At 43.0% G+C, this 25,180-nt stretch overlaps 1 protein-coding gene across 1 annotated transcript in view; it reads left to right on the forward strand.

The window, feature by feature from the left end:
• Positions 1-25,180, forward strand: part of SLIT1 (slit guidance ligand 1) — a 126,121-nt gene that overhangs the window by 12,143 nt on the left and 88,798 nt on the right. The window contains exons 2-4 of the mRNA XM_056849443.1: positions 10,447-10,518; positions 10,733-10,804; positions 12,586-12,657. Of these exons, the coding sequence (XP_056705421.1) occupies positions 10,447-10,518; positions 10,733-10,804; positions 12,586-12,657 (216 nt within the window). The remainder of the gene's footprint in view (positions 1-10,446; positions 10,519-10,732; positions 10,805-12,585; positions 12,658-25,180) is intronic.

The raw sequence follows: 25,180 nt of genomic DNA on the forward strand, positions 1-25,180 counted from the left end.
GCAGTTCAGTTCAAGGTTTCCTTCTGATGTTCCTTTGCGGTCAATAATAAAGTTACCTGTTATTATGTGGCTTCTGTGTGGTCTCCTCTTCACGATACATAACATTTCCATTATGAACTGATACTTGCAGGTGGTTGCAGACTCTCAGCCAAAACTAAAGATCCTGCTTGCTATTGTCGACCCTGTTGAATGGAAGAACGTTGAGCCAAGAAGAGGCCTGCTGCAGTGTGGTCTTGGGCAGTAGGTTCTGATTGAATTTAGGAATAAAATTATTGGGCAGAATGAGACCCACTTCTTCTATAAGTCAGCCTATGTGGGTGTATGGGTGGGTGTTGTAAATCAGGACCAAGACTAAGCGTAATGCCTGAGACTCTTTAATCACTCAGTAGTTCCCAGAATACAAAAGAATCTGTGGTAGGTCTCTGTCAAATGCAGCTTCTTCCTCCTTTTAAAATTTGTAACAGTGTAGGCACTTCAGAACAGCAATTCCAGTTAAATAGCAGCAGCGATATTCTGCAATGAGATTAACACAATCTGAATTGCAAAGAATTGAAGAGGAATATGATTTTTCCAGTCAGTGAAGCTGAGGAACAACCGAGAGGCACTAAAGTCAAGGGGAAGATGAGTTCACTGGCTTGATTGGGAAATGCAAAGGGATGTTAATCTGGCAAATGGAGGACAAGTCGCTTGGAAGGAGTCAGGAACTGATTCAGAGCATGATTCAGAGACGAATGACACATAATTTAAAGAGAAGACATGGTTTGAAGTCCCTTCCAGCATTTGTGTGTGTCTTGGGTTCTCAGCAAGATTGATGGCATCTCCATTGTTTATGGGTAAAGCAGATGACTACAAATCTGAAACAAGAGCTTACTAGAGTCATAGCTTGTCATGTGAAGGTATGTGAGACAGAGGAAGAAAAAAGAGAGTCTAGGATGTATGATTTAAGGCTTCCTATATGAGTTTTGTTCCTTAACTCTGTCACTGCCTCAAAGAGAATACATAAAGTTATTCCTCTCTGGTTGAGATTCCCATTTCCATAAGGACAAGCTCACTCTCAGCCTTCGGGAAAGAGTGGAGCTGCTATTCTTAACGTAAGTGAAATCCAGACCTGAAGAAAGACCCCTCACTTTCTGCACTGTAAGAGGTCAACTGAGCTGAGGAAAGGAGGTTTGGTGGGGTAATGTACAGAGTGGGTGCAGGGTGGGAAGGGTGAGCGGTTGCAGCTGTCACAGTTTGGGGCAAAAGGCTTTCCTGTCTTGCTTATCTTGCTGGGGTACACTGTCCTTGCATCCTCACTTGGAGGTGCGCAGCATGCCCTTTCTGTGGGGTTCCTATCACCTCATGCATGTTGTAAACATTCTCAATATGAGGCGAGAGAGACCCAGCCCTACTTCTTGAACTCTATACTCTGAACTATGGGTGACCTGATTGGGGTTTACATAGTGCTTTGGCAGGCAGTGATTGTCTACAGACTTAATTGATATCCTCAAGTTGTGCCAGGCAGTTGGGAAAGGATGGGAGGTGGGGAAAGGACTTGTATTTTCCCTAGCATTGTTATAAAAACACAATGCGATTTTTAACAGCGCAATCCTGAGCGGAATGCCTGCGCCGCTGTTTGGAGACAACGCAGTGGCACTGCCTCCAAAGAAACCTCCTCGTGGCACCAAAAATCCGTGCAACCCACGGAGGGTTGCACGGGAGATACGCCACCTAAAAGGTGGCATATCTCGGCCCCCAAAAAGCGGGGCTTTCCCAAGCCGTAACAGCTTAGGAGGCCGCCTAATGGTGGCCCCGCCCCCAGCTGGCACCAGGGAATGTCTCATGGCGTCTCCCAGGATGCCGCGGCGGCCTTTGCTGGCGTCCGGGCCACAAATGCTGGGCCCTTGCGCTGGTACAGGCCTTCCCCGGCCTCCAAAGGTCTTTTGTCCTGGTCGCCGGCTCGGCTCAGGAATGCACTGTAAGTGGTGTAGCATTGGGTCATGCCTGTGGCAGGAGAGAATTAGGATGCCCCACTGTGCCCTTTGTACATCCCTCCAATGCCACCCAGTTCTGTTGACACTGGATTTACATCATCCTAAAACTGGTGTGATACTGTAGCAGTTTGAAGATGGTGTTTAGGATTATGCAGCTGAATGCACTGGTGCTGGGTTTCTGAAATGATTTATGGCCATGTAAGAATGTGGATTTACAGTCACATTTCAACCTTCCAGTACTGTACAGTTATTTCAGCCCCAAGAGTCTAGAAAGTGCACCCACATTCAGTGAAACATCAGGAGTCACTCACCACGATTTACGTGAGCATTTAAAAAAAAAACTTCATAGCCTATCCTGTAGAATGACTTTGCATTTTATAATTACTGCTTGTTCAAATATTTCCGCTCTTAATTCAGTAATGGTAGGGAGATCACAAAAACAATTCAGCCTGATATAATCTTGTTTAATCTATTTCCTGGAATGCAACTTTTCCTGGTAATGGAGCAGGAACAATTGTTTTTGTTAACACCTTTCCTAATCCCTAGGTTTATTGGGGGAGAATGCCTGTGATGCCTTTACTTCTGAGGAATACCTGGGAGCTATGGCGATAGCTCTAGGAATCACTGGAAACTAGAGTTCCCAATGGTTGCAAGAGATACCGCTCTTGCTTCCAGATATTCCCCAGAAGTAATGCCATCACACTGGTGACATCACTCCCCCCCCATGTCCCCCCATGCGAGTTGCCAGGGTCAGCCTGGCAACTCTAAGAGATTGCTGTCTTTGTCTCATTAAGGAACTAATACCCATATTTGGATTTGACTATATCCAGGAGTTGCTCTTTGAGTAGTCTGTTAGAGAACATGATTTAATCTACAGAAAACTACAGAACAGAATTTACAGTGTCTATGAATCTGAAAGAAGTTTGGACTTTGGGGGACCCTTTATCACTTAGATCGGTGTCCATCATCATTTCTCCATTCTCCTGCATGCCAATTTATTTTTATTCTGCTTTTCATGTTTTTTAGCTATCAATTCTGAGTGATCTTTAATGCATAATGACTGTTATGTGTGTAACTGATTGAGTTGCAGTCCCCATTTATCTGTGAAGTTTGCATTTCAATGGATTTTGGTAACTCTAAAATGCTGATTTTATTATTTCTCTAGACTATTGTGTATGTGTGTTTGTGTGTGCCTGTTTTAGTGTCCACCACTAGGCACTGCTTGAGTTTTGGAAGTTTGATACCATAGTCATCAGGGTTGATCAGGTGCACAATTCCCAGCCACCATCAAACTCCCAAGAGCAATCACATAGTAACTCCCCCTTTCTGTGCCCCAACTTCCCTTCTCTCTCACTTGGCATGGTCATTAATTCTGTCACTTTATACACCAGAGAGCATTGCAGCCCCAGTGGGAAAACCCAGTAGTAAAAACTGTGAAGGCCAGAAAGTCTGCCTGTCTCCCATTATGACTCTCACAGTTTGGTGCAGTTTTTGAGGCTTAATGCTTTATGGCAGATCTGGAACGGTTTAATAACCTCATAAAACCTAATGGAGTGTTGCGGGCTAGTACTCATTGGTTGCCAGTTAGCATTTGCTGGCCCATTCTCACTTAGAATTGGACAGTTAATTTGGCAATGGCTTGGAAGATTCGGAGGGCTGTAACTACTCCTTGGGACCCTTCAATGCAGCACCCCTCAAAGAATAATTCCCTCTCTTGCAGTTAAGCAGATTTTCACAGCATAATGTTCATTGTGCTTTCAAACGCCCTGTTCCCATTAGCATTATTATTAAATACATTCCTGCAAGGTCTAGTCCTAAAGCAAGATACGCTTTTGCATCAGACATTAACTGAATGCGGTCTCATCGGACAGACAGTCTTAATGCAAAGCCAAATGTTGTGGGTATATATGATATGGACAGCTGGATGGATGAGGCAACAGAAGGCAAGTAACTAGTGAGATCTCACAGCATTACTTTACTATAAAGTGGAAGACTGTGTTTAATAGTATAAAAACGCCTGAGTTGACTGGATCATGACTATAACCAGAATTTGCTTTTTGAGCCCCCTCCCCTCCCAAGAATGGAAACGATATACTTTTGGTTTGCAATTATCATTATGTGCTAAAACAGACTTCTCCTCCTCCCTCTGGATCTTGCTGCATTTATTTCCCTCTTTAAAGAAACATTTTTTGCATCCTTTGTATTTAAGGGATGTGTCTGCTGCTGGTTTCTCTGCTGTTTGTCCTACTGCTATTTAATTAATTTAAACCCAGTGTTAAGTAGTTTTCAACTTATTAATGTTAGGATTTTAAAGTGGACTCAATGGAAGGGCGTTATATAAATACAACCATAATGTTTATTATATTCTTATATTAATTATTGTATTCTTGGCTATAGCATGTGGATCTGTATAAATAACTGCTGAAAACAGATGCTTGTTAAAGAAAAAAACTACCAAGCCCTTTACGGTGGGGGCTGGGTGGGTGGGGATGAAGAATGTTTCTTGAGCATAAGTGTAGCACTCATAGCCCTTTGGAGAGCGTGGCTTTGTTTAAGCAAACTGTGGATTGGTTGCTGCTTCTTTTACCTTGTGAAATACCAAAGGTTTTGGCTGTCACAAGATCGCTGTCATAAGAAGTACTGTACACAACCCACAGCTGCAAAGAGAATTGGTGTAGAGACTACATTAGGGCAATGCCACCACCCAAAGCCTTTCTTTACAATCAAGGGACTTTGGGACCCTGGGACTTGCCCAGGTTTGTGGATTTTATTTTGGAGCCTCAAGACACCTGATTATTTTGAAGATTAGCCACCTTTGAATGAAAGGCCCCATGAAGCAAGCCAGTCTCTAAAACAACTGGATACTATTCTGAATGAGTTTGATTCTTTACAATGGACATATTCCAACGTTATTTTCAATGAGTAGAAAGTCTTCCCTTGACCCTGGCTAATATTTGGATGAGAAACCTCCAAGGAATACCAGGGTCATGACAGGAGGCAGGCAATGGCAAACCACCTCCAAAGGTCTCTTGCCTTGAAAACCCCACAGGGTCACCATAAGTCAGCTGTGACTTGATGGCAAAAAAAATTAATTCTGCCTACACAAGCAAGCAGTCCCTACCGCCCACTACAGATGCCCATGTAACACACCATGCTGTTCCCAAGACCTTTCAACTTCCAGAAGCCACATTTTAGGGAGTACAGCAACAGTGGGGATGCAACAAAGATGCATTCTGGGAGCAGAGTTCTGGTTGCATTCCTTCATAAGAATATAAGAAAAGCCTTGCTGGATCAGACCAAGGCCCATTAAGTCCAGCAGTCTGTTCACACAGTGAATCCTTTAGATTCAACTTGTTCTCCTTTGCCATATTTAGCCAGAACTGTTGACTTTTTCTTTTTCCAACCCATTGAGATTCTACTGAGTTGACTAACTCTCAGATTTCAGACATCCTGAACTGGGTTGCTAGCTGTTACCTGTTATTTAACAGTTCCTGCCCCATGGCAATTCCCTGCCATCCCTTTTCAACTACTTTGGGGGCAAAACTGAAGTCCTACTTTCAGGAGCAAAACCAAGAAAGACAATGGGACTCTTGTAGCTCAGGTGCAGGAGACAACATCTGCATCTCCTACGATCCAGGGGTGTGAAAGCGTTTATCACAATCTCCAGGTCAGAAGCTGCAGCCCTAACCGGAACTGGCGAACTCTGTCAGACCTCCAAGGGATTAAACGCATGTTGTTGGTGGTGCAGGAGTGAGTGAAGCCACACAGGCTGTCTTTTCAAAGACCTAATCTGTATGTCACTGAGTAATAGAGGTGTAAACTGTTAACAAAGACTTTGCAACTGGTGACAGCAGAGTTCCCCTCCCTTGTCTACTGGGGTTACTTGTTTCAGGGCCAAAGAAAAGGCGGAACAGGTCTCTAGATGTGTTGCTGAGCTTACTGAATCTCATTATGTGTTTTTGAGAGCAGGGATTTTTTCACTGTTTTGATTTTTGGGTCAAGCAGAGACTCTGTTCTCAAGCAATGGCTGTAATAGAGGTCTGGCTTTGACAGACTATAATTAATATCTGAGGAATTGATGGGGACCTGGAGGTGGAAGAACCACTACTGAGTTAAATAGCCCTGTTTTTGTAGCATCATTGCAAATAAGCTTTCACCTGCTGCTAATTCCCTTCTAGCTTCCCAAGGCCATAATTTGTCTGAACAAAGAAGCGACTGGAGGCAGGAGAGGTACTATAGTCATGGGCACGGATGAAGGACAGGGGCTTGTGAATGGGATGTGGGTGTATTGGCCACCTCAGGGGTGATCTGTGCCCCCATTTAGGTAGGAAAGGAAGGAGAGAAAGGAATGTTTCCGCTGGGCTAGGTCTAAACAGAAATCCCAGTCTAGAGATGTGTACAGTTATGTATTCATCACCGAAAATAAATGTGCATTGCAACCTGCACTGAACCTTTGGGGTAGAGAAAAATCCTAAATTTATCAGCTATCCTGGCAGTTGATTTATTTTTTTTTGGATGAAGATCCAAATGCCTTTCTTCTTCAGTCTTTTTGTGCAATAATAATAGTGCTGAAAGGGGAATTAGCTGAGCTTTGAGAGGTGATTTGATGTCCCTCTCCTTGCTGCAGGAGATTTTACTTAAAGGTTTTGTGTTTTCAGGATGACTTTCCAAAGATGTGATCATATGTGCTTAGCATTTCAGAGAGCCAGGAAACAGCTAATTGATCCTTGGCAAAGGCAGTCTATCGTCAAAGCTGTTCGTTTTTTTACATTTTAGCACACAGGCAGAAAGGCAAATGGAATCTTCTCTCTTTGAGCTGAAAGGCGGAATACCTCTTCTGTACTGTTCTCAAACTCAAGAATCACTCATTGTTTGCACTTGGTATAGTTACTGGATTGGCAGCCACATGCTTTTCAAAGAGATGGGCTCTGACACAGCAGGTTGCTGTAGAGGTGGATGGGTGTGGTAACCCCTGAAGTTCAGGGATAAAACAAAAGGATCTTTCTAGAGTAGTAGAAAAGAGCAAGAGTCCAGTAGCACCTTAAAGACTAACAAAAATATTTTCTGGCAGGGTATGAGCTTTCGTGAGCCACAGCTCACTTCTTCAGATACAGCTAGAATGTGAATCCATCTGTCTTTAAGTAGAGGAGAGTGAATTCAGACAAGCATTAGTATGTAAATGTTAACAGTATGTAAATGTGAATAGCAGGTGTGATGGGCTTAGGTGTGGTATGCAGAAGAGTCTGTGATGTCCAGGGGAGAGATGGGTGTGGAGAAATCAGCATTGGTAATGAGCCATGAATGCAAGGTCTTTATTCATTACCAATGCTGATTTCTCCACACCCATCTCTCCCCTGGACATCACAGACTCTTCTGCATACCACACCTAATCCCATCACGCCTGTTATTCACATTTACATACGGTTAACATTTACGTACTAATGCTTGTCTGAATTCACTCTCCTCTACTTAAAGACAGATGGATTCACATTCTAGCTGTATCTGAAGAAGTGAGCTGTGGCTCACGAAAGCTCATACCCTGCCAGAAAATATTTTTGTTAGTCTTTAAGGTGCTACTGGACTCTTGCTCTTTTCTACTACTGCAGACAGACTAACACGGCTACCCACTGTGAATTACTTTCTAGACTAGGAAGCTCTTGAGTCTATTCTTGAATTTGCTGTCCCAGACCAAACCAAAAGGCTGTGATATTTAAATTGAAAATGTAAATTTTTGTGCTAAGGTTTATGATTCACTCTGGTATTGTGTGCATACAAGACTATACTTCTGCCTGCACACCTGCAGCTGAACTCACATGTGGCATCCAGGACAATAGGCCCATCTCCTAGATGGCCTCTAGACACCACAAGCAATATAAATGGTAATTTCCCGATGAAGTCATTTTGTTTGGAGTGAATGGCTTACCTCAGAAAGTCCTTGAACGCATGACCCTGGTTGCTAACTGCTATTCTTCCTTTCATATGTGATTAAGTACAATACTGCAAGTCAAGGCGCCTACTGAGGTACATAAACATTAGAACGCTTTTAACAGCTGCAAGAGACTGTATGGCAGTTGCCTTTGCACGGTGATGTTATCTCAAAGGCCCTTTTCCATTCCCCGTCCCTGGAGTCCTTTGGAGGAGTTTTAAGTTTCTCTTCACAACATGGCAGCAAGTAGAGAGCCATTGTTGTTATGATCCTACATGTGTGAGAACAATTATTAGCTTGGTAGTTTTCCTGGCTTTGAAAATCTAGCTAGGCCATTTTGATGAGATTTATAAAGTGGTGTTAAAAGTGGAGGCTGTTCTTGGTAGTGTGTCTTTAGTATGAACTTAGCCTTTAAGCATAGGGTTGCCAAATCCAGGTTGGGAAATTTCTGGAGATTTGGAGGTAGAGCCTGGGGAGGACAGGTTTTGGGGAGGGAGACACCTCAGGGGGGTGCCATAGAGTGCACCCCCAAGCAGCCATATTCTCCAGGGGAACTGATCTCTGTCGTCTGGAGGTGAATTGTGATTCCAGGAGATCTCCAGGCCCCACGGGGAGGCTGGCAACCGTATTAAGCATTACAAGTTCTGTCCCATTAAGAGCATTCAGCAGTTGCAGTTTTCCTAACTCTGCAGTATTGTGATGAGAGAAACTGCACCTGTAGAACTTCTGTTTTGCTCAGGGCTCTTCAAGGGACAGAACCCCTGCTCTTCGCTGCTCTGCATTTCAGGAGCTGAGATGAAACACGGTTCTTAGATGCAAATTGCTGTATGTTGTCCTGTATTTCTATGGAGAACAACTAGTTTCTTGAAGGGGCTTAGCAATTAGCCTGTTGTTGCCTTGGACGTTGGGAGCTAGCCCTCAGTTCATATTAAGCCACCGATGTGTACCGTCCAGCTTGCATAATGGCCCCTGGAATGGGTCTAGGTTTCTGACATGAAAGGGCAGGAGGCAGTGTTTGTTCACCCATCCATTCAGTGGGGTCCTTCGTAGGGCCTTGGAAGCATACTTCTTCCTCCCATCCCCCACCAATCAGCCTGATAATGAAGGGAGGCCCGCAGTCCTAGTGACTGAACAGATGTAATTAGGAACCTTGAGTGGCCGTTTCTACACTTATTCGCCATTAGCTGCCCTTTCAGCTGGACTACGAGGGCTGTCCCTGAAGGTGCGTGCTGGAGAAGGTGCCTGCTTCATGGGAACAGGAGAAGTTTTAAAACAGCCTTAGAACCCGACACATTCACAGCTCTCCCATCACTGCCTCATTCTCCGTGGCTGAAAAAACTTGCTTGCACGTGAGCAACGTATAGGCATTGTTTCAATAATGTACCGCTGTGCTCTTGGACTACCAAGTTTGCAGTGTGGGCCACCAATCAGGACCAGCCCAACCACCCACCACCCTGAGCCATTTTTTTTGCTTTGTTTTTGCCAGATGAGGCAGAGACTGATGGATTTCAGCATTTCAGTGAGTTAGTTCCAGTCAGCTTTTTCACTCAGTCTCTCCCAATTCCTCGCCATTCTACAGCCCCCATTATATATGACTTTTGTTCATTCAAGCCCCATAATTCTTAGACTTTTTTGGGATAGTTAGAGAGGACATCTTCCTTTTTAACAGAAAAGCTGGTTGCCTCCATCCCAATTAGTTTTATTTCAGTCCCAATGCAACCAACCTAAGCAGGAACCCTCTGCCCACGATGCAACACTATCTCGAGTTGGACTCTGTACATCCCCAGGCCAATTTCCTCCTAACATCTCCCCATGGTCTGTTCAGGCTTAATATTTCCATTCCCTGCCATATTTTCTCTTGCTTTTCTTACCTTGGTGAGCTTTACTCTCACTGCTTGATTGTGATTCTGATTCTTGGGTGCAGGGAAAGGAGGGGGTGTACTGGGCACTTTTCCCACCTTCGTACTTACATAACAAAAAAATAAATAAAAATAAAACAGCTGCTGCACACAAGCAGGCAGAGGGGGCTTCCATTCGGCCTTCCTTAAAAAAAAACACCTTCTAGCATTTATTAAACCAATCTGATAACTGTGAAGAGGCAAAGGCAGAGGTTATAAATCCTTTAGGTAAGGGATAAGAATTTACGGGGAGTGAACTTTGGGAAGAGGGAAAAGATAGTCAAGATAAGCTGTTGCCAGGGGTGAAATGGGGGGGGGGACACAGATGCAGCTGAAAGGTCATAATTCAGACCCATCTCAGATTTATTAAATGGCTCAAGATAACATCTGATAATGTTAATGGTGAACCAAAAATAACGGGAACTACCCAGCTTGGCTCAACACTCGGCTGCTTTAAAACTTAATCCCTGTGAGAGATGGTGCAGTGGCGAATGTGATTGTGGTGGACAATCTCTCAGTTTTGTCTGCGTGGATTTAGTACTTATAGAGCTTGACCCCCCTCCCCATGCTAGGGATGTGAGTTTGCAGCTGGCGCCAAGCACCCTTGCCTTCTTTCCCTCTTCTAGCATTTTTCTCCTTCTCTTTGCAGGGAGCTGAATGGGAACAACATCACCCGCATCAACAAGAATGACTTTGCTGGGCTCAAGCAGCTGCGAGTTCTGTGAGTGCCCCCCATGATCTCCACTTTCTCCCCTATAATACTGTTTCCCTTCCCCATTGCCACAGCAGTCCATTGCTGAGTGGGAGTGGATGTGTGAACATCAACCCTCAATAGAACTGGTCCTTGTCCCAAGGGGGAGTTCTCTTTGCCTACCCCCTTCTTTCCGTTCTTCCCTTGTGTCATCCCAATTCTGATGCTCTTATCGCTTTTTTAGGCAGCTGATGGAAAACCAGATCAGTGTGGTGGAGCGAGGGGTGTTCGATGACATGAAAGAGCTGGAGCGACTGTGAGTGTCTCGGCCATAAGCACATTGTGAAAACTGGGGGAAGGGAGACTATAGAGAGAAAAAGGTTGAGAATTCCCCACAAAAACTATCATATTCAATCTCCTCACTGCACAAGGCCATTGGAGTAATGGGTTTGGATTACCTTTGTAGCCCTAGGTAGATTAGAGGTGGATTGGAGAGGGAAATCTCATGGTCATAGCGAACCAACACCAGTATTTACACCAGGAACCATTTCTCTCCACCCGCACTCTCCTTCTGACACAAGCAGATGGTATGAGTACTAAGTGTTTTTACACCCAAGTCTTAACAGCCTGGCTGGCATTTACACCCAGATGCTTCCCAATCTGTTCACTGTTTCTTTTGGATCTAAAATAACTCTCTGCAGTATGGATTCACTCAGGGGCAGTACACAAACCAACCCAAGCAACGTCTGCATCTTTTCAGCACAACAGCTGTAACATACCGCCAGCAAACCTGTCTCTGAGCAGCCCTTGAGCATCCTCTCACTACCAATGGACTCTAGTTCTGTCCGTGGTAGTTATGACTGGCCTTTCTGGCATTGCATGGAATCATCAGTGGCTAATAGCCCTGGTAAGGGAGCCTCCATATACAGAGGAAGCAAACTTCTGAATACCAGTGCTGACAGGCAGCAGCAGGGGAAGGCCTCAGCCACTATGCCTGGTATTTTTTGGCCCTCCAGGGCAAATGGTTGGCTGCTGTGTGAAACCGTATGCTGGACTAGATCAACCACTAGTCTGATCCAGCAGGGCTGTTCTTATGTTGTTCCTTCCTGCCATCCTAACTTCCAATAAAAGGCAACTAGGGCTTGCAATATAGAGATGCAGGGATACAGTGAAGCCCCAATAGTTGATCATAGAACACTGTGGACACTTTCATTTTAGTACTGAAAGTTCAAACTGTGTTCCTACCGGCCTTAACTGTGTGGCCACCCCCTGATTTATCTAAGCCCTGTACCTAGAAGAACGAATTTGCGATCCTACCAACTAATCTCTGTCTCAGCCTTTGGCTTACTTCAGTATCCCATTCATATTCTACCTCTTCAACTTTGATTAAAAATTCAAATTATTTTGTTTAAATACCTATGTTTTGTAATCTGAGTGAATCTGCAAAGGTGAGCTGAAACTGAAGGAATAGTAAGTTGGATAGCATCAGTCAAAGATGGTTCTAGTTAAGCTGTGAACTCTTCAAGATACAAAGGACCACTCAATGCAGAGACAACATTTACTGCAGTTTGAGCCTAGCTGCTGCTTTTTGCAGGGCATGTGATATGCACTGGGCAAGGAAGCTCAAACACAGGTGTTTGCAAATCAGGCATCCATAACATCACAGACTTTATTCCAGCTCTAGCAGACTATAGTTCTATGGTTCAAGGGTGGTGAAACTTAAATTCCCCCCCAAACAGCGCAAAATTAATTATAGATCATGCCTTGTAAGTTAGCTACTCCCTCTCATAAGTTAAAGTGGTTTACTTCACTTGCAACTATTGTATGGGATTCAGGGAATCATGATGTTAATCCTGGCCTAACTTTCATACTTTGCCTATCCTCCTAGTTCAGTTGCATTGAGATATTAACAACTGTAGACCAAGGCAGTGGAATATCAGTATCCCTTAGCTGAGTGGGAGTGGAGCTTTGCTTCTTGATTATCCTTAAAGTTTTCTTAGGACATATCTTGCAGCAGGTTGAGAATGAATGGAATCGTAGCAACCCCAGCATTTGCGTGAGTGCTTTTATAATATCTTCTCTCCTCCTGTTCTCTAGGCGCCTGAATCGGAACCAGCTGCATACTTTGCCAGAGCTCCTGTTCCAGAATAACCAAGCTTTGTCACGGCTGTAAGTGCCCAGAGATGTCTTGCCTGTTGCTCTGTTGTTTTGCTTTTCTGTTCTTTTGAAGAGTGATGCAAGATATGTAATGCAGACATCGAATGGAAATGCAACAAGAGAAGGGTTGAATGTGTGATGTGTCAAGTGTTGGAGCTGACTGGTGTGATTATCAGAACATATTCTAGCACTGTTTGAATTTGTAGGGTAGATTCTTTGCCTGAACATGTTTAATGAGAAATCCATTCATTTTGTACTGGTGCTGTTGCAACTAGAGGTCTGGATGGTACAGATTTGTTAGTGTACAAGTCAAACTGATGTTGATGCTGCCTGCTCATGTCACTTGTGGTGGGCTCTTATTTTATTTATTTATTTTTGGATTTATATCCTACGTGGTAAAGTGGTTAAGAGCAGTGGTTTGGAGCGGTGGAGTCTGATCTGGAGAACCAGGTTTGATTCCCTACTCCTCCACATGAGCGGCGGAGGCTAATCTGGTGAACTGGATTTGTTTTCCCACTCCTACACATGAAGCCAGCTGGGTGACCTTGGGCAAGTCACTCTCTCAGCCTCACCTACCTCACAGGGTGTCTGTTGTGGGGAGGGGAAGGGAAGGTGATTGTAAGCTGGTTTGAGTCTCCCTTAAGTGGCAGAGAAAGTCGGCATATAAAACCCAACTCTTCTTCTCCTTCTTCATTCTGTCCCTGCTAGAATAGGGCTCAGAGTGGGTTACATCATTCTAAAACACATTATACTTCATAAAATACACATTAATGGTAACACTTAAAAGCGTCTTGAGATCTTGTAAAGTTCACCTGGGTTTAGGCCTACTCATAGATTAACTGCAGGGGTGAGTACCAGTATAGGATAACAGCTAGATTTGGAAACTGATCACTGATCAGCCATTTCAGATGTCTGTTTCGCCCATCAACAGTACTGTTGAAGGAAGGAGGTACCATCTTACCTTTGGAGATAGGCATTTCTGTCACTGGGTTTGTGCCAGAATAGCCATGACACTTGTATCAATCTGATTAGTCAGTTTGAGATAAATATTCATATCAGGACAGTCCCCTCAGGTGTCAAATGCACTGAATCCTGTTGATTTAATTTGAATATCATAAGTCATTGAAGCTTTCCTCTAAAAGTGCCCTTAGAAAAACTAGCAGCCAGGAAGGAAGTGCAGCTGTTCTTCAAGAGTCTGAAAGAAAAGTCCTTTGCCAAGAATCCATTCCATCCTTGTTCAAAGGAAGGGATGCCATTTGAACTAGGTAAGACAAACTATTAGGGCTTTAAGAAGGAAGAATTGGTAGCATTTTGAAGACAACCAGAGCCATGCTTAGTTGAGGGTATAAGTTAGAAAATGTATGAAATTAAGGTGAAGGACTGGAAAGCTCACAACTTGTGGCATCTACCTCCAGTCAGTTCTCCTATGGCTGTCAGTTTTAGAAACCATTTCTGGAAAAAGCAACTGGACTATGAACATCTTAATTGGTGGATCATAGTAGCTGCTTTTCAGCTGCCACTCTTGTTCTGACCAACTGAGCTTCTTGCTTATGATAAGATTTGACATTGGACAACTAGGCTAGACCACAGGTACACATTTGTGGAGCAGTGATGGCTTTCTGCTGGCCAGTGAGCCAGACGTGTGAGAAGATGGGATAGGCAAGACAATGTTACCGCATAAATCTAGCAGGCATCTCCAGTGCCACAGTGTCTGAGCCAAAAGAGCTTTGAGGAGGAATGAGTGAGTGAATCAGTGGAGATGAGTGCCATGCGTTGGCATGTTCCCTTGTACCATCAATGTTGGGCAGAAGTGTCATCCTAAATGGTCCTCTTTCTTGAGCGGTGTCAGTCGGTTGGGTTTTTTTTTTTTTTGCCGTGGTATGGGATTGAAGGTGTACATGGGTATGGATAGATCCACAAAAATGGATGAGATGAGACACGTGCGAGTGAGAACTGGAATTCTTCCTTGCTGCATTGAATCTCTGTTACTGTCACAAGAATATGAATCTAAATGTCTTGCCTCAGGTTCTGTAGTTAAACAAATAATATTCAGTAAGGTAATGTTTCTGCTACTATTTGGCAAGAGCTGGGAAAGGGGAAAAACATTTCATTTCAATGTCTTTTTAAAAAGCTAATCAACAACAGATTAAGTGTAAAATGTACAAGTAACATGGGGAAATATCAGATTTCCTCTGTCAAGCTGCCTCTTTAAAAGCTCGTGCTAATATCTTTAAATATCCAGCTGTCCATAAAACATATTTATAATTATATATTTTAAGCATGGCTTCTATAAATGCAAAAGCAGCAATGACTTGCGTAACATGTTTTGTGCTATGCACTGGCAGCTGCTAACGAAACATTGTCAAAATCATAACAGGATGGGCATGTGCAGAGGTTCATTAGCACATACTGGATGGAGGCAAAAAGGGGTTCTGGCAAAGCTATTGAGTCAGGGAAAGCTGCTCTAATAATAAACTGCTGAAGGTAGGTGTATGAACAGAGGTGATAGGTCAGAATAGGAGAGCTACTTCCTTAAAGGTAGAACCAAATGGATTACTGTAGCTGAAGGCTTCAGCGAGTTATTATGATATTTTTAGCAATGGCTGGGAGAAGGGGGGCAATAGCTGATGACTTATTTCTGTTTCCTTGTGTAATCTACCCCCTTCCCTTTCCAGGGTTATCTGATTTTCAAAAACTACTTACTATACACACATACACACTTGCACGTATGAGAGTTTAGAGGGAAGAATGTCTTCTGGTTCTCATATAATTACAATTAAAATCTTAAAAACGATCACTAACATTTCCATAAAAACAACATGCTGGTAACATTTTCTTATTTATACATAGGATGGGTTCTTCAATGTAAGGGCCAATTCATACAATACAAAGTCCTCATGACCACCCCAGGTGCTGGGAGTTCCATGCTTCCCAGGTGCACAGAAGACATGGAGAAAGGACTTCGGCCTTCTCCCCCAACGTCATTTTCACTAACTGAAATGGCTCAGGGGAGTTGTTATTTGCTTTGTTGGGAAAATTCTGTGTAATGATAGCTATACTTAAGTTTCCAAATGAAGCAAATAGCTGCTCCCCAGGGCCATTTCCGTTTGTGGAAATAACACAAGCGGGGGGAGGATGAAACCCCAATTCCAGGCATACCGCAGTTGCAATGGGAATACAACTCCAGTGTTCTCGGGAGGCACAGAACTCCTGGCATAGGCATGACCCAAAGTCCTTGTGGCAGCCATGAAGACTTCGTATGTGTGAGTCAAGGACACGGGATAAGATTGCAAAGCCATCTCAGGTCAGTTATGATTTCCCTACTTACTTTTGTAACTCTTCATTTAAAAATGATGAACATATGGCATATGTTGTTTGAGAGGGCTTTTAAAAAGCATAGTGCAGTACAATTGTGGAAGATAAAAATATCAAGTGTTACTAGCAAGAAGAGCAAGATATAACCTTGCTTAAAGTGACAGGGAATGGAACTGTCTGCTCACATCCTGTAAAGTTGTTTGCTTCCTATAAAGTGTATGCAATTGGCCATTGTCAGAAATAAGGTAGATGAACCATTGTTCTTCTAGCTTAGCAAGACTGTTCACATATGCATAAAAGACTCTGCAGACATCCTGAAACTATACCACAAAGAGGTGTGGAAGGTCCTGTTTTCTCCATCAGGCCCTCTGTACTTTAATAACATTAATGAACTCCCAACATTTTTAACCAGTGGGTGGCATTCTCACACCGGGAAAGGGGGCACAACCACATGAAGAAAGTGTGGGTTTCAGATTGTAAAGTTTACCGTACTTCTCCTTTCCTCCCCCATATTTTAAGGAGTGCTAGGCTGCATTCTGAGGTGTGTTATTTTTTGCCCTGGGTCGTTAGGGCTTCCAGTCTCAACCACAAGAGAAGAGGGGAAGGTGTGAGCAGCCATTTCCCAGCATAGTCCAGGACCTGCTTGTCAGATGTAAGACCCTAGGAAAGGGTCTGAAAGGAAACAGCAAAGGAGATGGCTTCCTCTGTTTTGTATGTTATATAAAAGGACAAGAGAGGGATAGGCCTGTGCCAAGCCCCCTAAAAGGCATGGTTTCTGAGGCAGCCGTTACCAAGGCAGCTGATGACTTGATCTGGCGCGTTGCCATTGGCCAGCGACTTTGCTCCTAAACAGTTTCTCACTGTTGTTGGTCAGGGCACACCTCTCCCCCCACATACTATATTTTGTGGATAAATAAAATATAGATGTTTGTGACTTATATGAGGGGATCCAGTGTATGCATGCGTGTGCTCACGTGTGCACACTTACCCATTAAGGAATTCAACCAAGTACAGTGAGAGTTATGGATGACTTAAGCCCCAGAGAGGTATCTTCTTTCTCTGTGTGGTATAGCGTAGGACTGACTAGTTTTCATTCTTTCAGTTGTTGGATTATGCTAGCATATAAGCAAAGTTTTTGTGTTATGGAACAATCACAGGACACAACCTCCATATTTTACGGCCTGAGAATTGCCTAAATGCACAATAAAATAATTACACAAGTAATAAATGTAATGCATGAATTGAGGATTGTCAGATGTGTGTTTTTCAGAAATATGGGTACTACAAAGTTGGGAATTACTATTCTGTGGGACTTCATAGATGTAACGTTTCTGACATTTTTTGCTTTAGGAGTTTTTAGGTGGGCACCCTACCCCTACAAGAACTTCTGTTCATGGTTTCAGTTTCTGAAATGATGGGCTTACAAATTTTGTATACAGTGATTATTTTTTCTCCCCATCAATTTTGTGGGAGTTAAGTTCTCTTGAATCACTCCATCGAATAGTGAAATTGATGGTGCTTTGTCTGTTGGTGCAGCACCAATATGGGACCACCCACAGACAAGATAGGGGATTTTGTATACTCAGGAGACTCCCTAGGGGTGCAGGAAAATATCAGTTTGTAAACAAAAAAGTCATTCCACCTAGTGAGAACTCAGTATTCTCATTGCCTAGCAGCATCAAAATGTGGTGGAACTTTCCCACTGACTCTTGAGGGCTGCTCTGTCCAGCCCTCTAAGGCATCTGGGCCTCAGTCAGAACCCTGACTAAGGGATTAATTACATTAGAGGATCCTAATTCATTGCACCTCCAGACTATTTAAGCTGCAAAAAGACAGAGCCCCTGACAATGTATGGTATAATGAATGGAGGTGATATTAAGGTCAGAAAATGAATGGTATGGATCAAAATTCCTAACCCCTTTTATAAAGATCTGTCTAATGCCAACCAAAGGGAAGGTGGGATGGTATAGGCCAATCTTGTCAGATCTCAGAAGCTAAGCTGGGTTAGTACTTGGAAGGGAGACCTCCAAGGAAGGCTCTGCAGAGGAAGGCAATGACAAACCACCTTTGCTTCTCACTTGCCTTGAAACCCACTTGCTGGGGTCACCATGAGTTGACTGCGACTTGACGGCACTTTGCACACACACACACACACACAATGCCAACCTGGTAAAACCATGTAACAAAGGAAATCTTATGTAGGCAGCTGGAGCTGGCATCACCCCAAAAAGCCAACTATCCTCCCATCCTCTTTATGAGCCTCATTTTAAAAGATAGTCTGTTATGCATCCCAGCCCCTTTGAATATAAAAGATGGTATTTTTCTCAGTCAAACTAGCTTCTTGCATGAAGTCTTGGTGATATAGGCTGGTTTAACTGATGGGGCTTCCCACCTTGAGGGTGTTGTTTGATGGGAGCTAACAAATTCTCACCACCCCCACAAAATTATTTCACACAGGAAGCCCTGACAGTCGGGTTTAAAACAGGCTAAAGTTCTAATGCAGTACCTTTTTGTGAATGACATTTTTTATATGGCAGCTCTAGCTCTTCTGTGTAGTAGTTGAGAGCTCCCAAAGGCAGCCTTTTCCAAGCCTTCCTTGTCTGTTGCTTTTTACTCTGGCCAGGGGGAGAGGTTCAGAGGGAGCATGATGGTCACATCATGCACGGGGAAGCCTTTTGCTGGGATGTTTTGTATGAAGGCTAAAGGAGGAATAGACTGTATCAGCTGATGGGCGGAACAATTGAAATATTTAGGTTCAGAAGAAAGAAATAACATGGTTAGATAGGATAGGAGACTGTGGGGAAAATTACTTGGGACACTGCTCAAGGAAATAGAAGGGCGTCAGCTACAGGGAAGGATTGCTGCTGATTTGGATTAGTTACCCACATTTTATCTAAGAATTGATCAGTTGGTATTCACACGTTAGTATATAAAACTTTTTGGTTGCTGCCCTTTCTCTATGGGCTCTACATGAGGAAACAAGCATTCTTCCTACCAGGTGTACTCATTCCTTGCCAGCACCTTTTGCAGGGTTTGCATGTAGTACTTTTAGTTATCACTTTTTGTAAATCTCCTCCTTAAAGGAAAAAGAGCTCCTTAAAGAGAAAGGTGCTCATGCATTCTCTGTACTCCTGCATTCTCTGTTGTGGCCCCCATCTCATAGAATGGCCTCCCTGGTTAGGTTAGCAACCTGGCTTTCCACAAGCTATGCAAAACAGAATTATTCAAGAGGGCTTCTTTGCAAAGGTAAATAGGACTGTACTGTGCTTAAATTGTTCAGAAGGTTGCATTGGTAAAGTGATAGGGACTATTATACTATTGTATCGCTGCCTTTCACTGTAAGTAGGCTCCAGACTAGGTAGTTTCTATACCATGTGACATACTGTGATCAAATGCTTATGCTTTGTTTCAATTTTGTTTCAGGTTTGTTTTAGATTTCTGTTTGTTTTCAGATTTCTGTAGTTGTAAACCTATTGTACTGTTAACTGGATGTCCCATTGTGTTGATTGTGCTTAACTCACACTAGAATCAGAATCAGGTAACATTTATGGCATCATATTGATGGTCACAAGGTCAGAGATAAACAGATAATACATATCTAGATTAAAATTAAGTTTGAATCTTAACCTTAACAACTTCTGCCAAAAACTCCGCCACCTTCACCATACTTACACTATGTAATGTGCCTAGAGCCTCAGTGAGAAAGGTGGACTATAAATAACCTAAATAAATACATAATGCATCATGTTGGCGTAGGGGCCCCACCACGGCATACAGTAGGCTGAGAAGTAGTGACTTAACCTCAGGGTCATCTAGTAAGCGTCATAGTAGGCAGGGATTTGAACCCAGGTCTTCCCATCAGAAGGTCCACCATGCCACTTTGGCTCTCCATATAGCCCGCCCATATGTGTGCCTGTGTATTCTCATCCCCAGAATATGGAGGACATGTGAATGTACAAAACAGGAACACAGAGAAATGCATGTCCTTAAACTCATGCTCTTTGTCCTCAGGAGAGAGTCTCATTAAGCCGCCTTGGTGCCTGGAAATGGTGCGTAGTTGATATTTTTCTGGAGAGCACCTGACCCTGCTGACCCTGTCTCAAATGGGGTTTAATTAAACTGTCAGGAGTGGACGGAGGAACAAAAGGTTGGGCCTTTTCCCCCCTTCCCCCAGTCTCACACAAGCAGGAGGACAGTATCACTGTGAAAATGAAGAGCTGTTAAAAATGAATCTTGCTTCCCATCAAGGAAAATTACCAAGGCGGGAAGGTGACCTTGGCAATCACTCAGCCAAGTAAATTTCCATCATTCTCCCCCTTTCTATGAATGTAGTTGCTGATATACATTGATGCTGACCCTCAGCAGTGCTTAAGAAGAAGAGGACAGCCAGTTTTGGTACTGGGATGAAGCAATGCTGAGGCGGATCTTGCCAGCGGGGTTGGTTCCAAGCTAAAGCATAAGTATTTAGTCAAACAAAAGGAATCTCTCTTTCTTTGTATTTGGGTGTGGCTATGTGGTTGCTATGGCAGCAGATTTTCAAATTATCTCAGATTCACAGATCAAATATGCAAAATATATGTTCTGTAACTCATGGGAGGATTCACCCGCAAGAAAGTAACGGTGCAATAAAATGTTTGTCCTGTGTTGTTTGGGTACAGGATGCTCATATCTCAGGAACTCATGATGTTCCATGTATTATATCACTAGATATGGAATGATGGCAGAGAAGAGGGTACAGTTGGTCATAACTCTGCTTCCCCTCCTTTCCCCTGAATATGTTTTTATTTTTTAAAATGGCTGCCATGACAGTACATATACTGACAGAAGTCAGAGTATAGGGTGTTTCAAATAAGCATATAGCAGTGATCCCCAACATCAACCATGCACTGTGGGTACCAAGGATATGTGTCTCCTGGCACCCACCTGTTTCTTCCACAAAGCATCTCTTCCACAAAGCAGAGAGCCAGTCCTGGCTTCCTCTGCTTAATTTGAGCAGGAGCTGGTTCAGAAGATCCCAACAGGCATAGCATTTGTGTCTGGCTGGAGCACCCATTTTGAAACAGCTGCCTCCACTCTAGGACAGTGCTTGGCTTGGAACCTTCCAGCATTTGCAATTGGCACCAGCTCCTATGGCTGCCATTTTGGGGTTGGCTGACCTCCCCTTCCCATGGAAGCCATTGTATGATGGCACTCGCTAACTATTCTCAAAATTCCAAAAGTATCCACAGGCTCAACATGGTTGGGGATTCCTGATCAATAGTATTCCCAACCTTTACCTTCAGCAAGTAAATCCAAAAGAAATCCCAACAAATAGTGTGATAAAAAAAACTGGACTTAATACATGGCTCATGATGGAAAGGAAAAGGTTGAATAAGGAGATGTGCAAGTTAGTAATTCCAAAACGGTTTTCCATTGTAATCTTTGATATTCCCTCAGTCCTTTCCCCAGCATTAAATTGCAGACTGTAGCTCTTAGAGCAGACACTTTGAAGAGCTCATACTGAGCTCCTTGCAACAGTTGTAAATCTGAGAATATAGAACATCCTCTTGACATCCTCTGGTGTGTAGGTTATGTCAAGCCCAATTCCAGAGACAGTGATTGCAGGAAACAGCTAGCAACATTTCAACCAAAGTTGGCAGCAGAGCAATGAGCATCAAATCTGTAACCATCTTCAAAGGCAGAAATCTAATAACAGACAGCTCAAACACGTGACAATGATTAGGGAATTAGTCCTATCAATTTAAAATGTATGCAGTTGTAATATATTTCTGGAGTTGATGGGGGGGGGGGATGGAAGAACCCTGCTGTAACCACTACAGGATTAGGTTAGTCTGATCATATCCTATTACCTGTATCTTGTCTCCAACTTTGCTTATCTTTCTTTGACTTAAGAAAAATAATTGTGAAGTGGGTGTAAATTAATCCCTAATTAACTCTCCCCCCCACACATATGCTTGCCTTATATAGTCAGATCTAAGTCTGGCAGGGAAAGTGTAGTTTATTCATTTAATTTATTTACAACTGTCCTTTCTTGCTGAGATTCAATATGGGTTACATAGTATAAAACAATGAAGTCAGATGTAAGACATACAGTAAACAATGAAATAGGACTAGGACTACACAATTAAAAACAATGCAACAAAAAAGCATAAGGCATGACATATAACAATGCAGAAAATGGAATTACAAAAGTTGAAGACAATGCAATAAGAGAAAGATAAGGAATAGAATAAGTAGCAGACTAGATCACAGTCCTATTCCATTTAAAAAAGAGCCCTCCTGAACCATTCCATTATACTTCAGCTCATTTCCCTTTATGCAAATTCCCTCCTGAACATTTAAACACATTCTGTTGAATGACAGAAGTTTGGGCTCGTTCCTGACCTCCTCAGGCAGGCGATTCCACAAGGTGGGAGCCACAACAGAAAATGCTTGGGTTGCTGACCTTAACTGTTTGCAGGGTGGCATCTTCAGAAAGCTTCACTCAGAAGAGCGAAGCTGTCATGATGGAACATAGTGGGAGAGCTGGTCCTGCAGTTATGTGGTTCCAAGGTCATGTAGGTCTTTGGAGGTGATAGTCAATACCTTGAATTGAACTAGTAACCAACTGGTAACTGAAGCAGTGACTGCAGAATAGATGTAATGTTCATATTCTACCTCGCTTCTGATATTCCACTTAGATCAAGACCCCCATCAGTGATATGACACCTCTCTCTGGGAAATCAGCCCTCAAAAAAAGCAGCCAAAGAACTGGGTGATTAGTGAAAATATATGGGAAATTAACATGTTAGAATTGCCAGCTCACACAAGTACTATTGCTTATTCTACATTATTCCTCCATTCACCTTGCCACTAAGTTCTCTGTCCTTTTTTACTTGCTTCCTAAGTCCTCTTTCCAGTCACCAGCCTGCCCCACAAAGTTTTTTCCTGTTAGTAAGACCCGAGTGAGACCAGACTGAAAAAAATTCTCTTTGCTCACAAAATGAACTGAATATATTCTGAAAGCATTGTACTGTGTGAAGTTGGAATGTTTATGAAGTTTCTATGTCATCATACCAACTCAGCCAATTGGTATCAGAGGCTGTACCACCACATGCAGTATAATACAGGTCTCTCTCTTTCTCAAAGCCAAACAGTAACATGGGCAAACTGGGTGATTGGACTTATTTCTACAAAAAGTCCTGAGAGTAAAACAAACTGAGACAAGTATGCAGGTGAACAATGTTATATACCTCCTGATCTGAAAGTACATGCAGCAGCAATTTTGCAGGTGCTAAGCACCTGCTTATTCTCTCCAGGATCAGAGGAGCATGCCTATTATCTTGGGTGCTGTGGAGCACAGGCAGGATGGTGCTGCTGCAGTTGTCTTGTTTGGGGGCTTCCTAGAGGCACCTGGTTGGCCACTGTGTGACCAGACTGCTTGGTCTGATCCAGCAGGGCTTTTCTTATGTTCTTATGTTCTTCAGTAGACTTGGTCCTAGATAGGAAACTGTCTGGAAACCCTAATTATGCTATATTAAGTACAACAGAATATAGGAAGCATATAATAGGTTGTTTTAAAAGAAAACATATCACTGTTTAGTAACCTTATTTTTGGAAATGAAGCTCCTTTGTCTTATTTCAGAGGACTGCCTGGTAGTGGCCTCCAGGTGGACCACACTGTTATGTTCTTTAACATGGTTATGAGCCTTATAAGGAGCCTCTGAGAAACAGTACTATCATAATGTGTGAATAGACGGAGATGGGTTACAGCCGAGTGTATGGGAACATAGAAATGAGGCAACTGAGATCTGTGAGTAGAGTACCGGTACACCTTTCCTAGAAATAAAAGCATGACTATCACTCATTTCCATCTTCTGTATTCAGAGGTTGCTTGTTGTTCCCTGCCTGCCTCCCAGTGTATTTGTGTTCAGTGGATTCTTTGGCCATGGAGTGTGACTGTGTTCTTTGCTCTCTTGACTGGATGGCTGCCTTAGTCAGCTAGTGTATACAAGACAAGGTTGTTGTTTTAGCCAATGCCACATGAATGACAATGCCCTGTCTGCCCGTCTGTGAACCCTTCCAGCACTGCTATCACAATAACAGCCTCCTAAATAAGAGTTGAATTAGACGTTACATGGCAGACTTGGGTGACAGCCTCCCAACATTTTTAAAAATGAAAAGCAGACCTGGGAGACTGCAAATTTAAGTGGGGGAAGGTTGCATAAGGGGCTGCTGAACTCTTTTACTTCTGGCTGCTTTTCCACTCAAAAGTATCATCCTAGCAGCTTTTACATTTGTTGGGGGAGAATGACTGGGGAGGAGGTGTTGTGTGGGAAATAGCTGAAAAGGGTAAGCAGCCCACCCTGCTCCTACCAGATCATAGCTTCTGATGGCTCCTTTTCATTTCTAAAAATTAGCGGGCCACAGTTCCACTGCCTGCTGAGAAATATCTGATTTGGCCTTAATGTTCTTCTTCTGTCTGTGGGGTTTGATCCAATTAAAATTTCCACATGCACAAGGTAGACCTCTGACTCCCCCCAGGCTCCAGACCCCTGGAGCAGCATTTTTGCGGGCATTGTGGTCTGCAGTAGGGAGGGGGAGACAAGGGGAATGTGCTTTCATTGATTATATTTATTTATATTTTGTATTCTGTTTATAGTTCACCTTCCTCGCTGAGACTCAAGATGAATTACACAATTAAAAACAATGCAATAGACAGCCTAATGGATGCAACCAACAGTGGGATGAAATTGGATTACAAAAATTCAAGAGCAGTGCACTAAAAACAATATAATAGATACAACAAAAAGTGCAGTGAAGCTGGGTTGCAAAATTAGAGAACTCTGCAATAAAACAGTATAATATATACAATGAACGAAGCAATGAGACTACCTAAAATTTCATAGATGTAAATCCTTCCATTCATGATCATTTTAGGCAGGATCTAAGCCTGTATGGTTTGTCAGTAACATGACCAGACGTGTTATTTGTAAGCAGACTTTTTAGAATCCTGGTTGACAAAATTAATAAATAACACCAGTGAATCACTTAGTAGTGTCATGAATACCAAATGACTAGGTTGCCAGTTCCATAAACAGTAAACAGATGCAGTTCTGTTACTTAAATGAGATTAAGGAAAACATGTCAGTGAGAAGCATTTCAGAAATTATTTAATACACGTTTCTATAAAATAGATAAACAACAAATAACAAATACAATTTCTACAAAATCACAGTGT

This window comes from Euleptes europaea, chromosome 5, assembly GCF_029931775.1.
Source record: "Euleptes europaea isolate rEulEur1 chromosome 5, rEulEur1.hap1, whole genome shotgun sequence".
NCBI lineage: Eukaryota > Metazoa > Chordata > Lepidosauria > Squamata > Sphaerodactylidae > Euleptes > Euleptes europaea.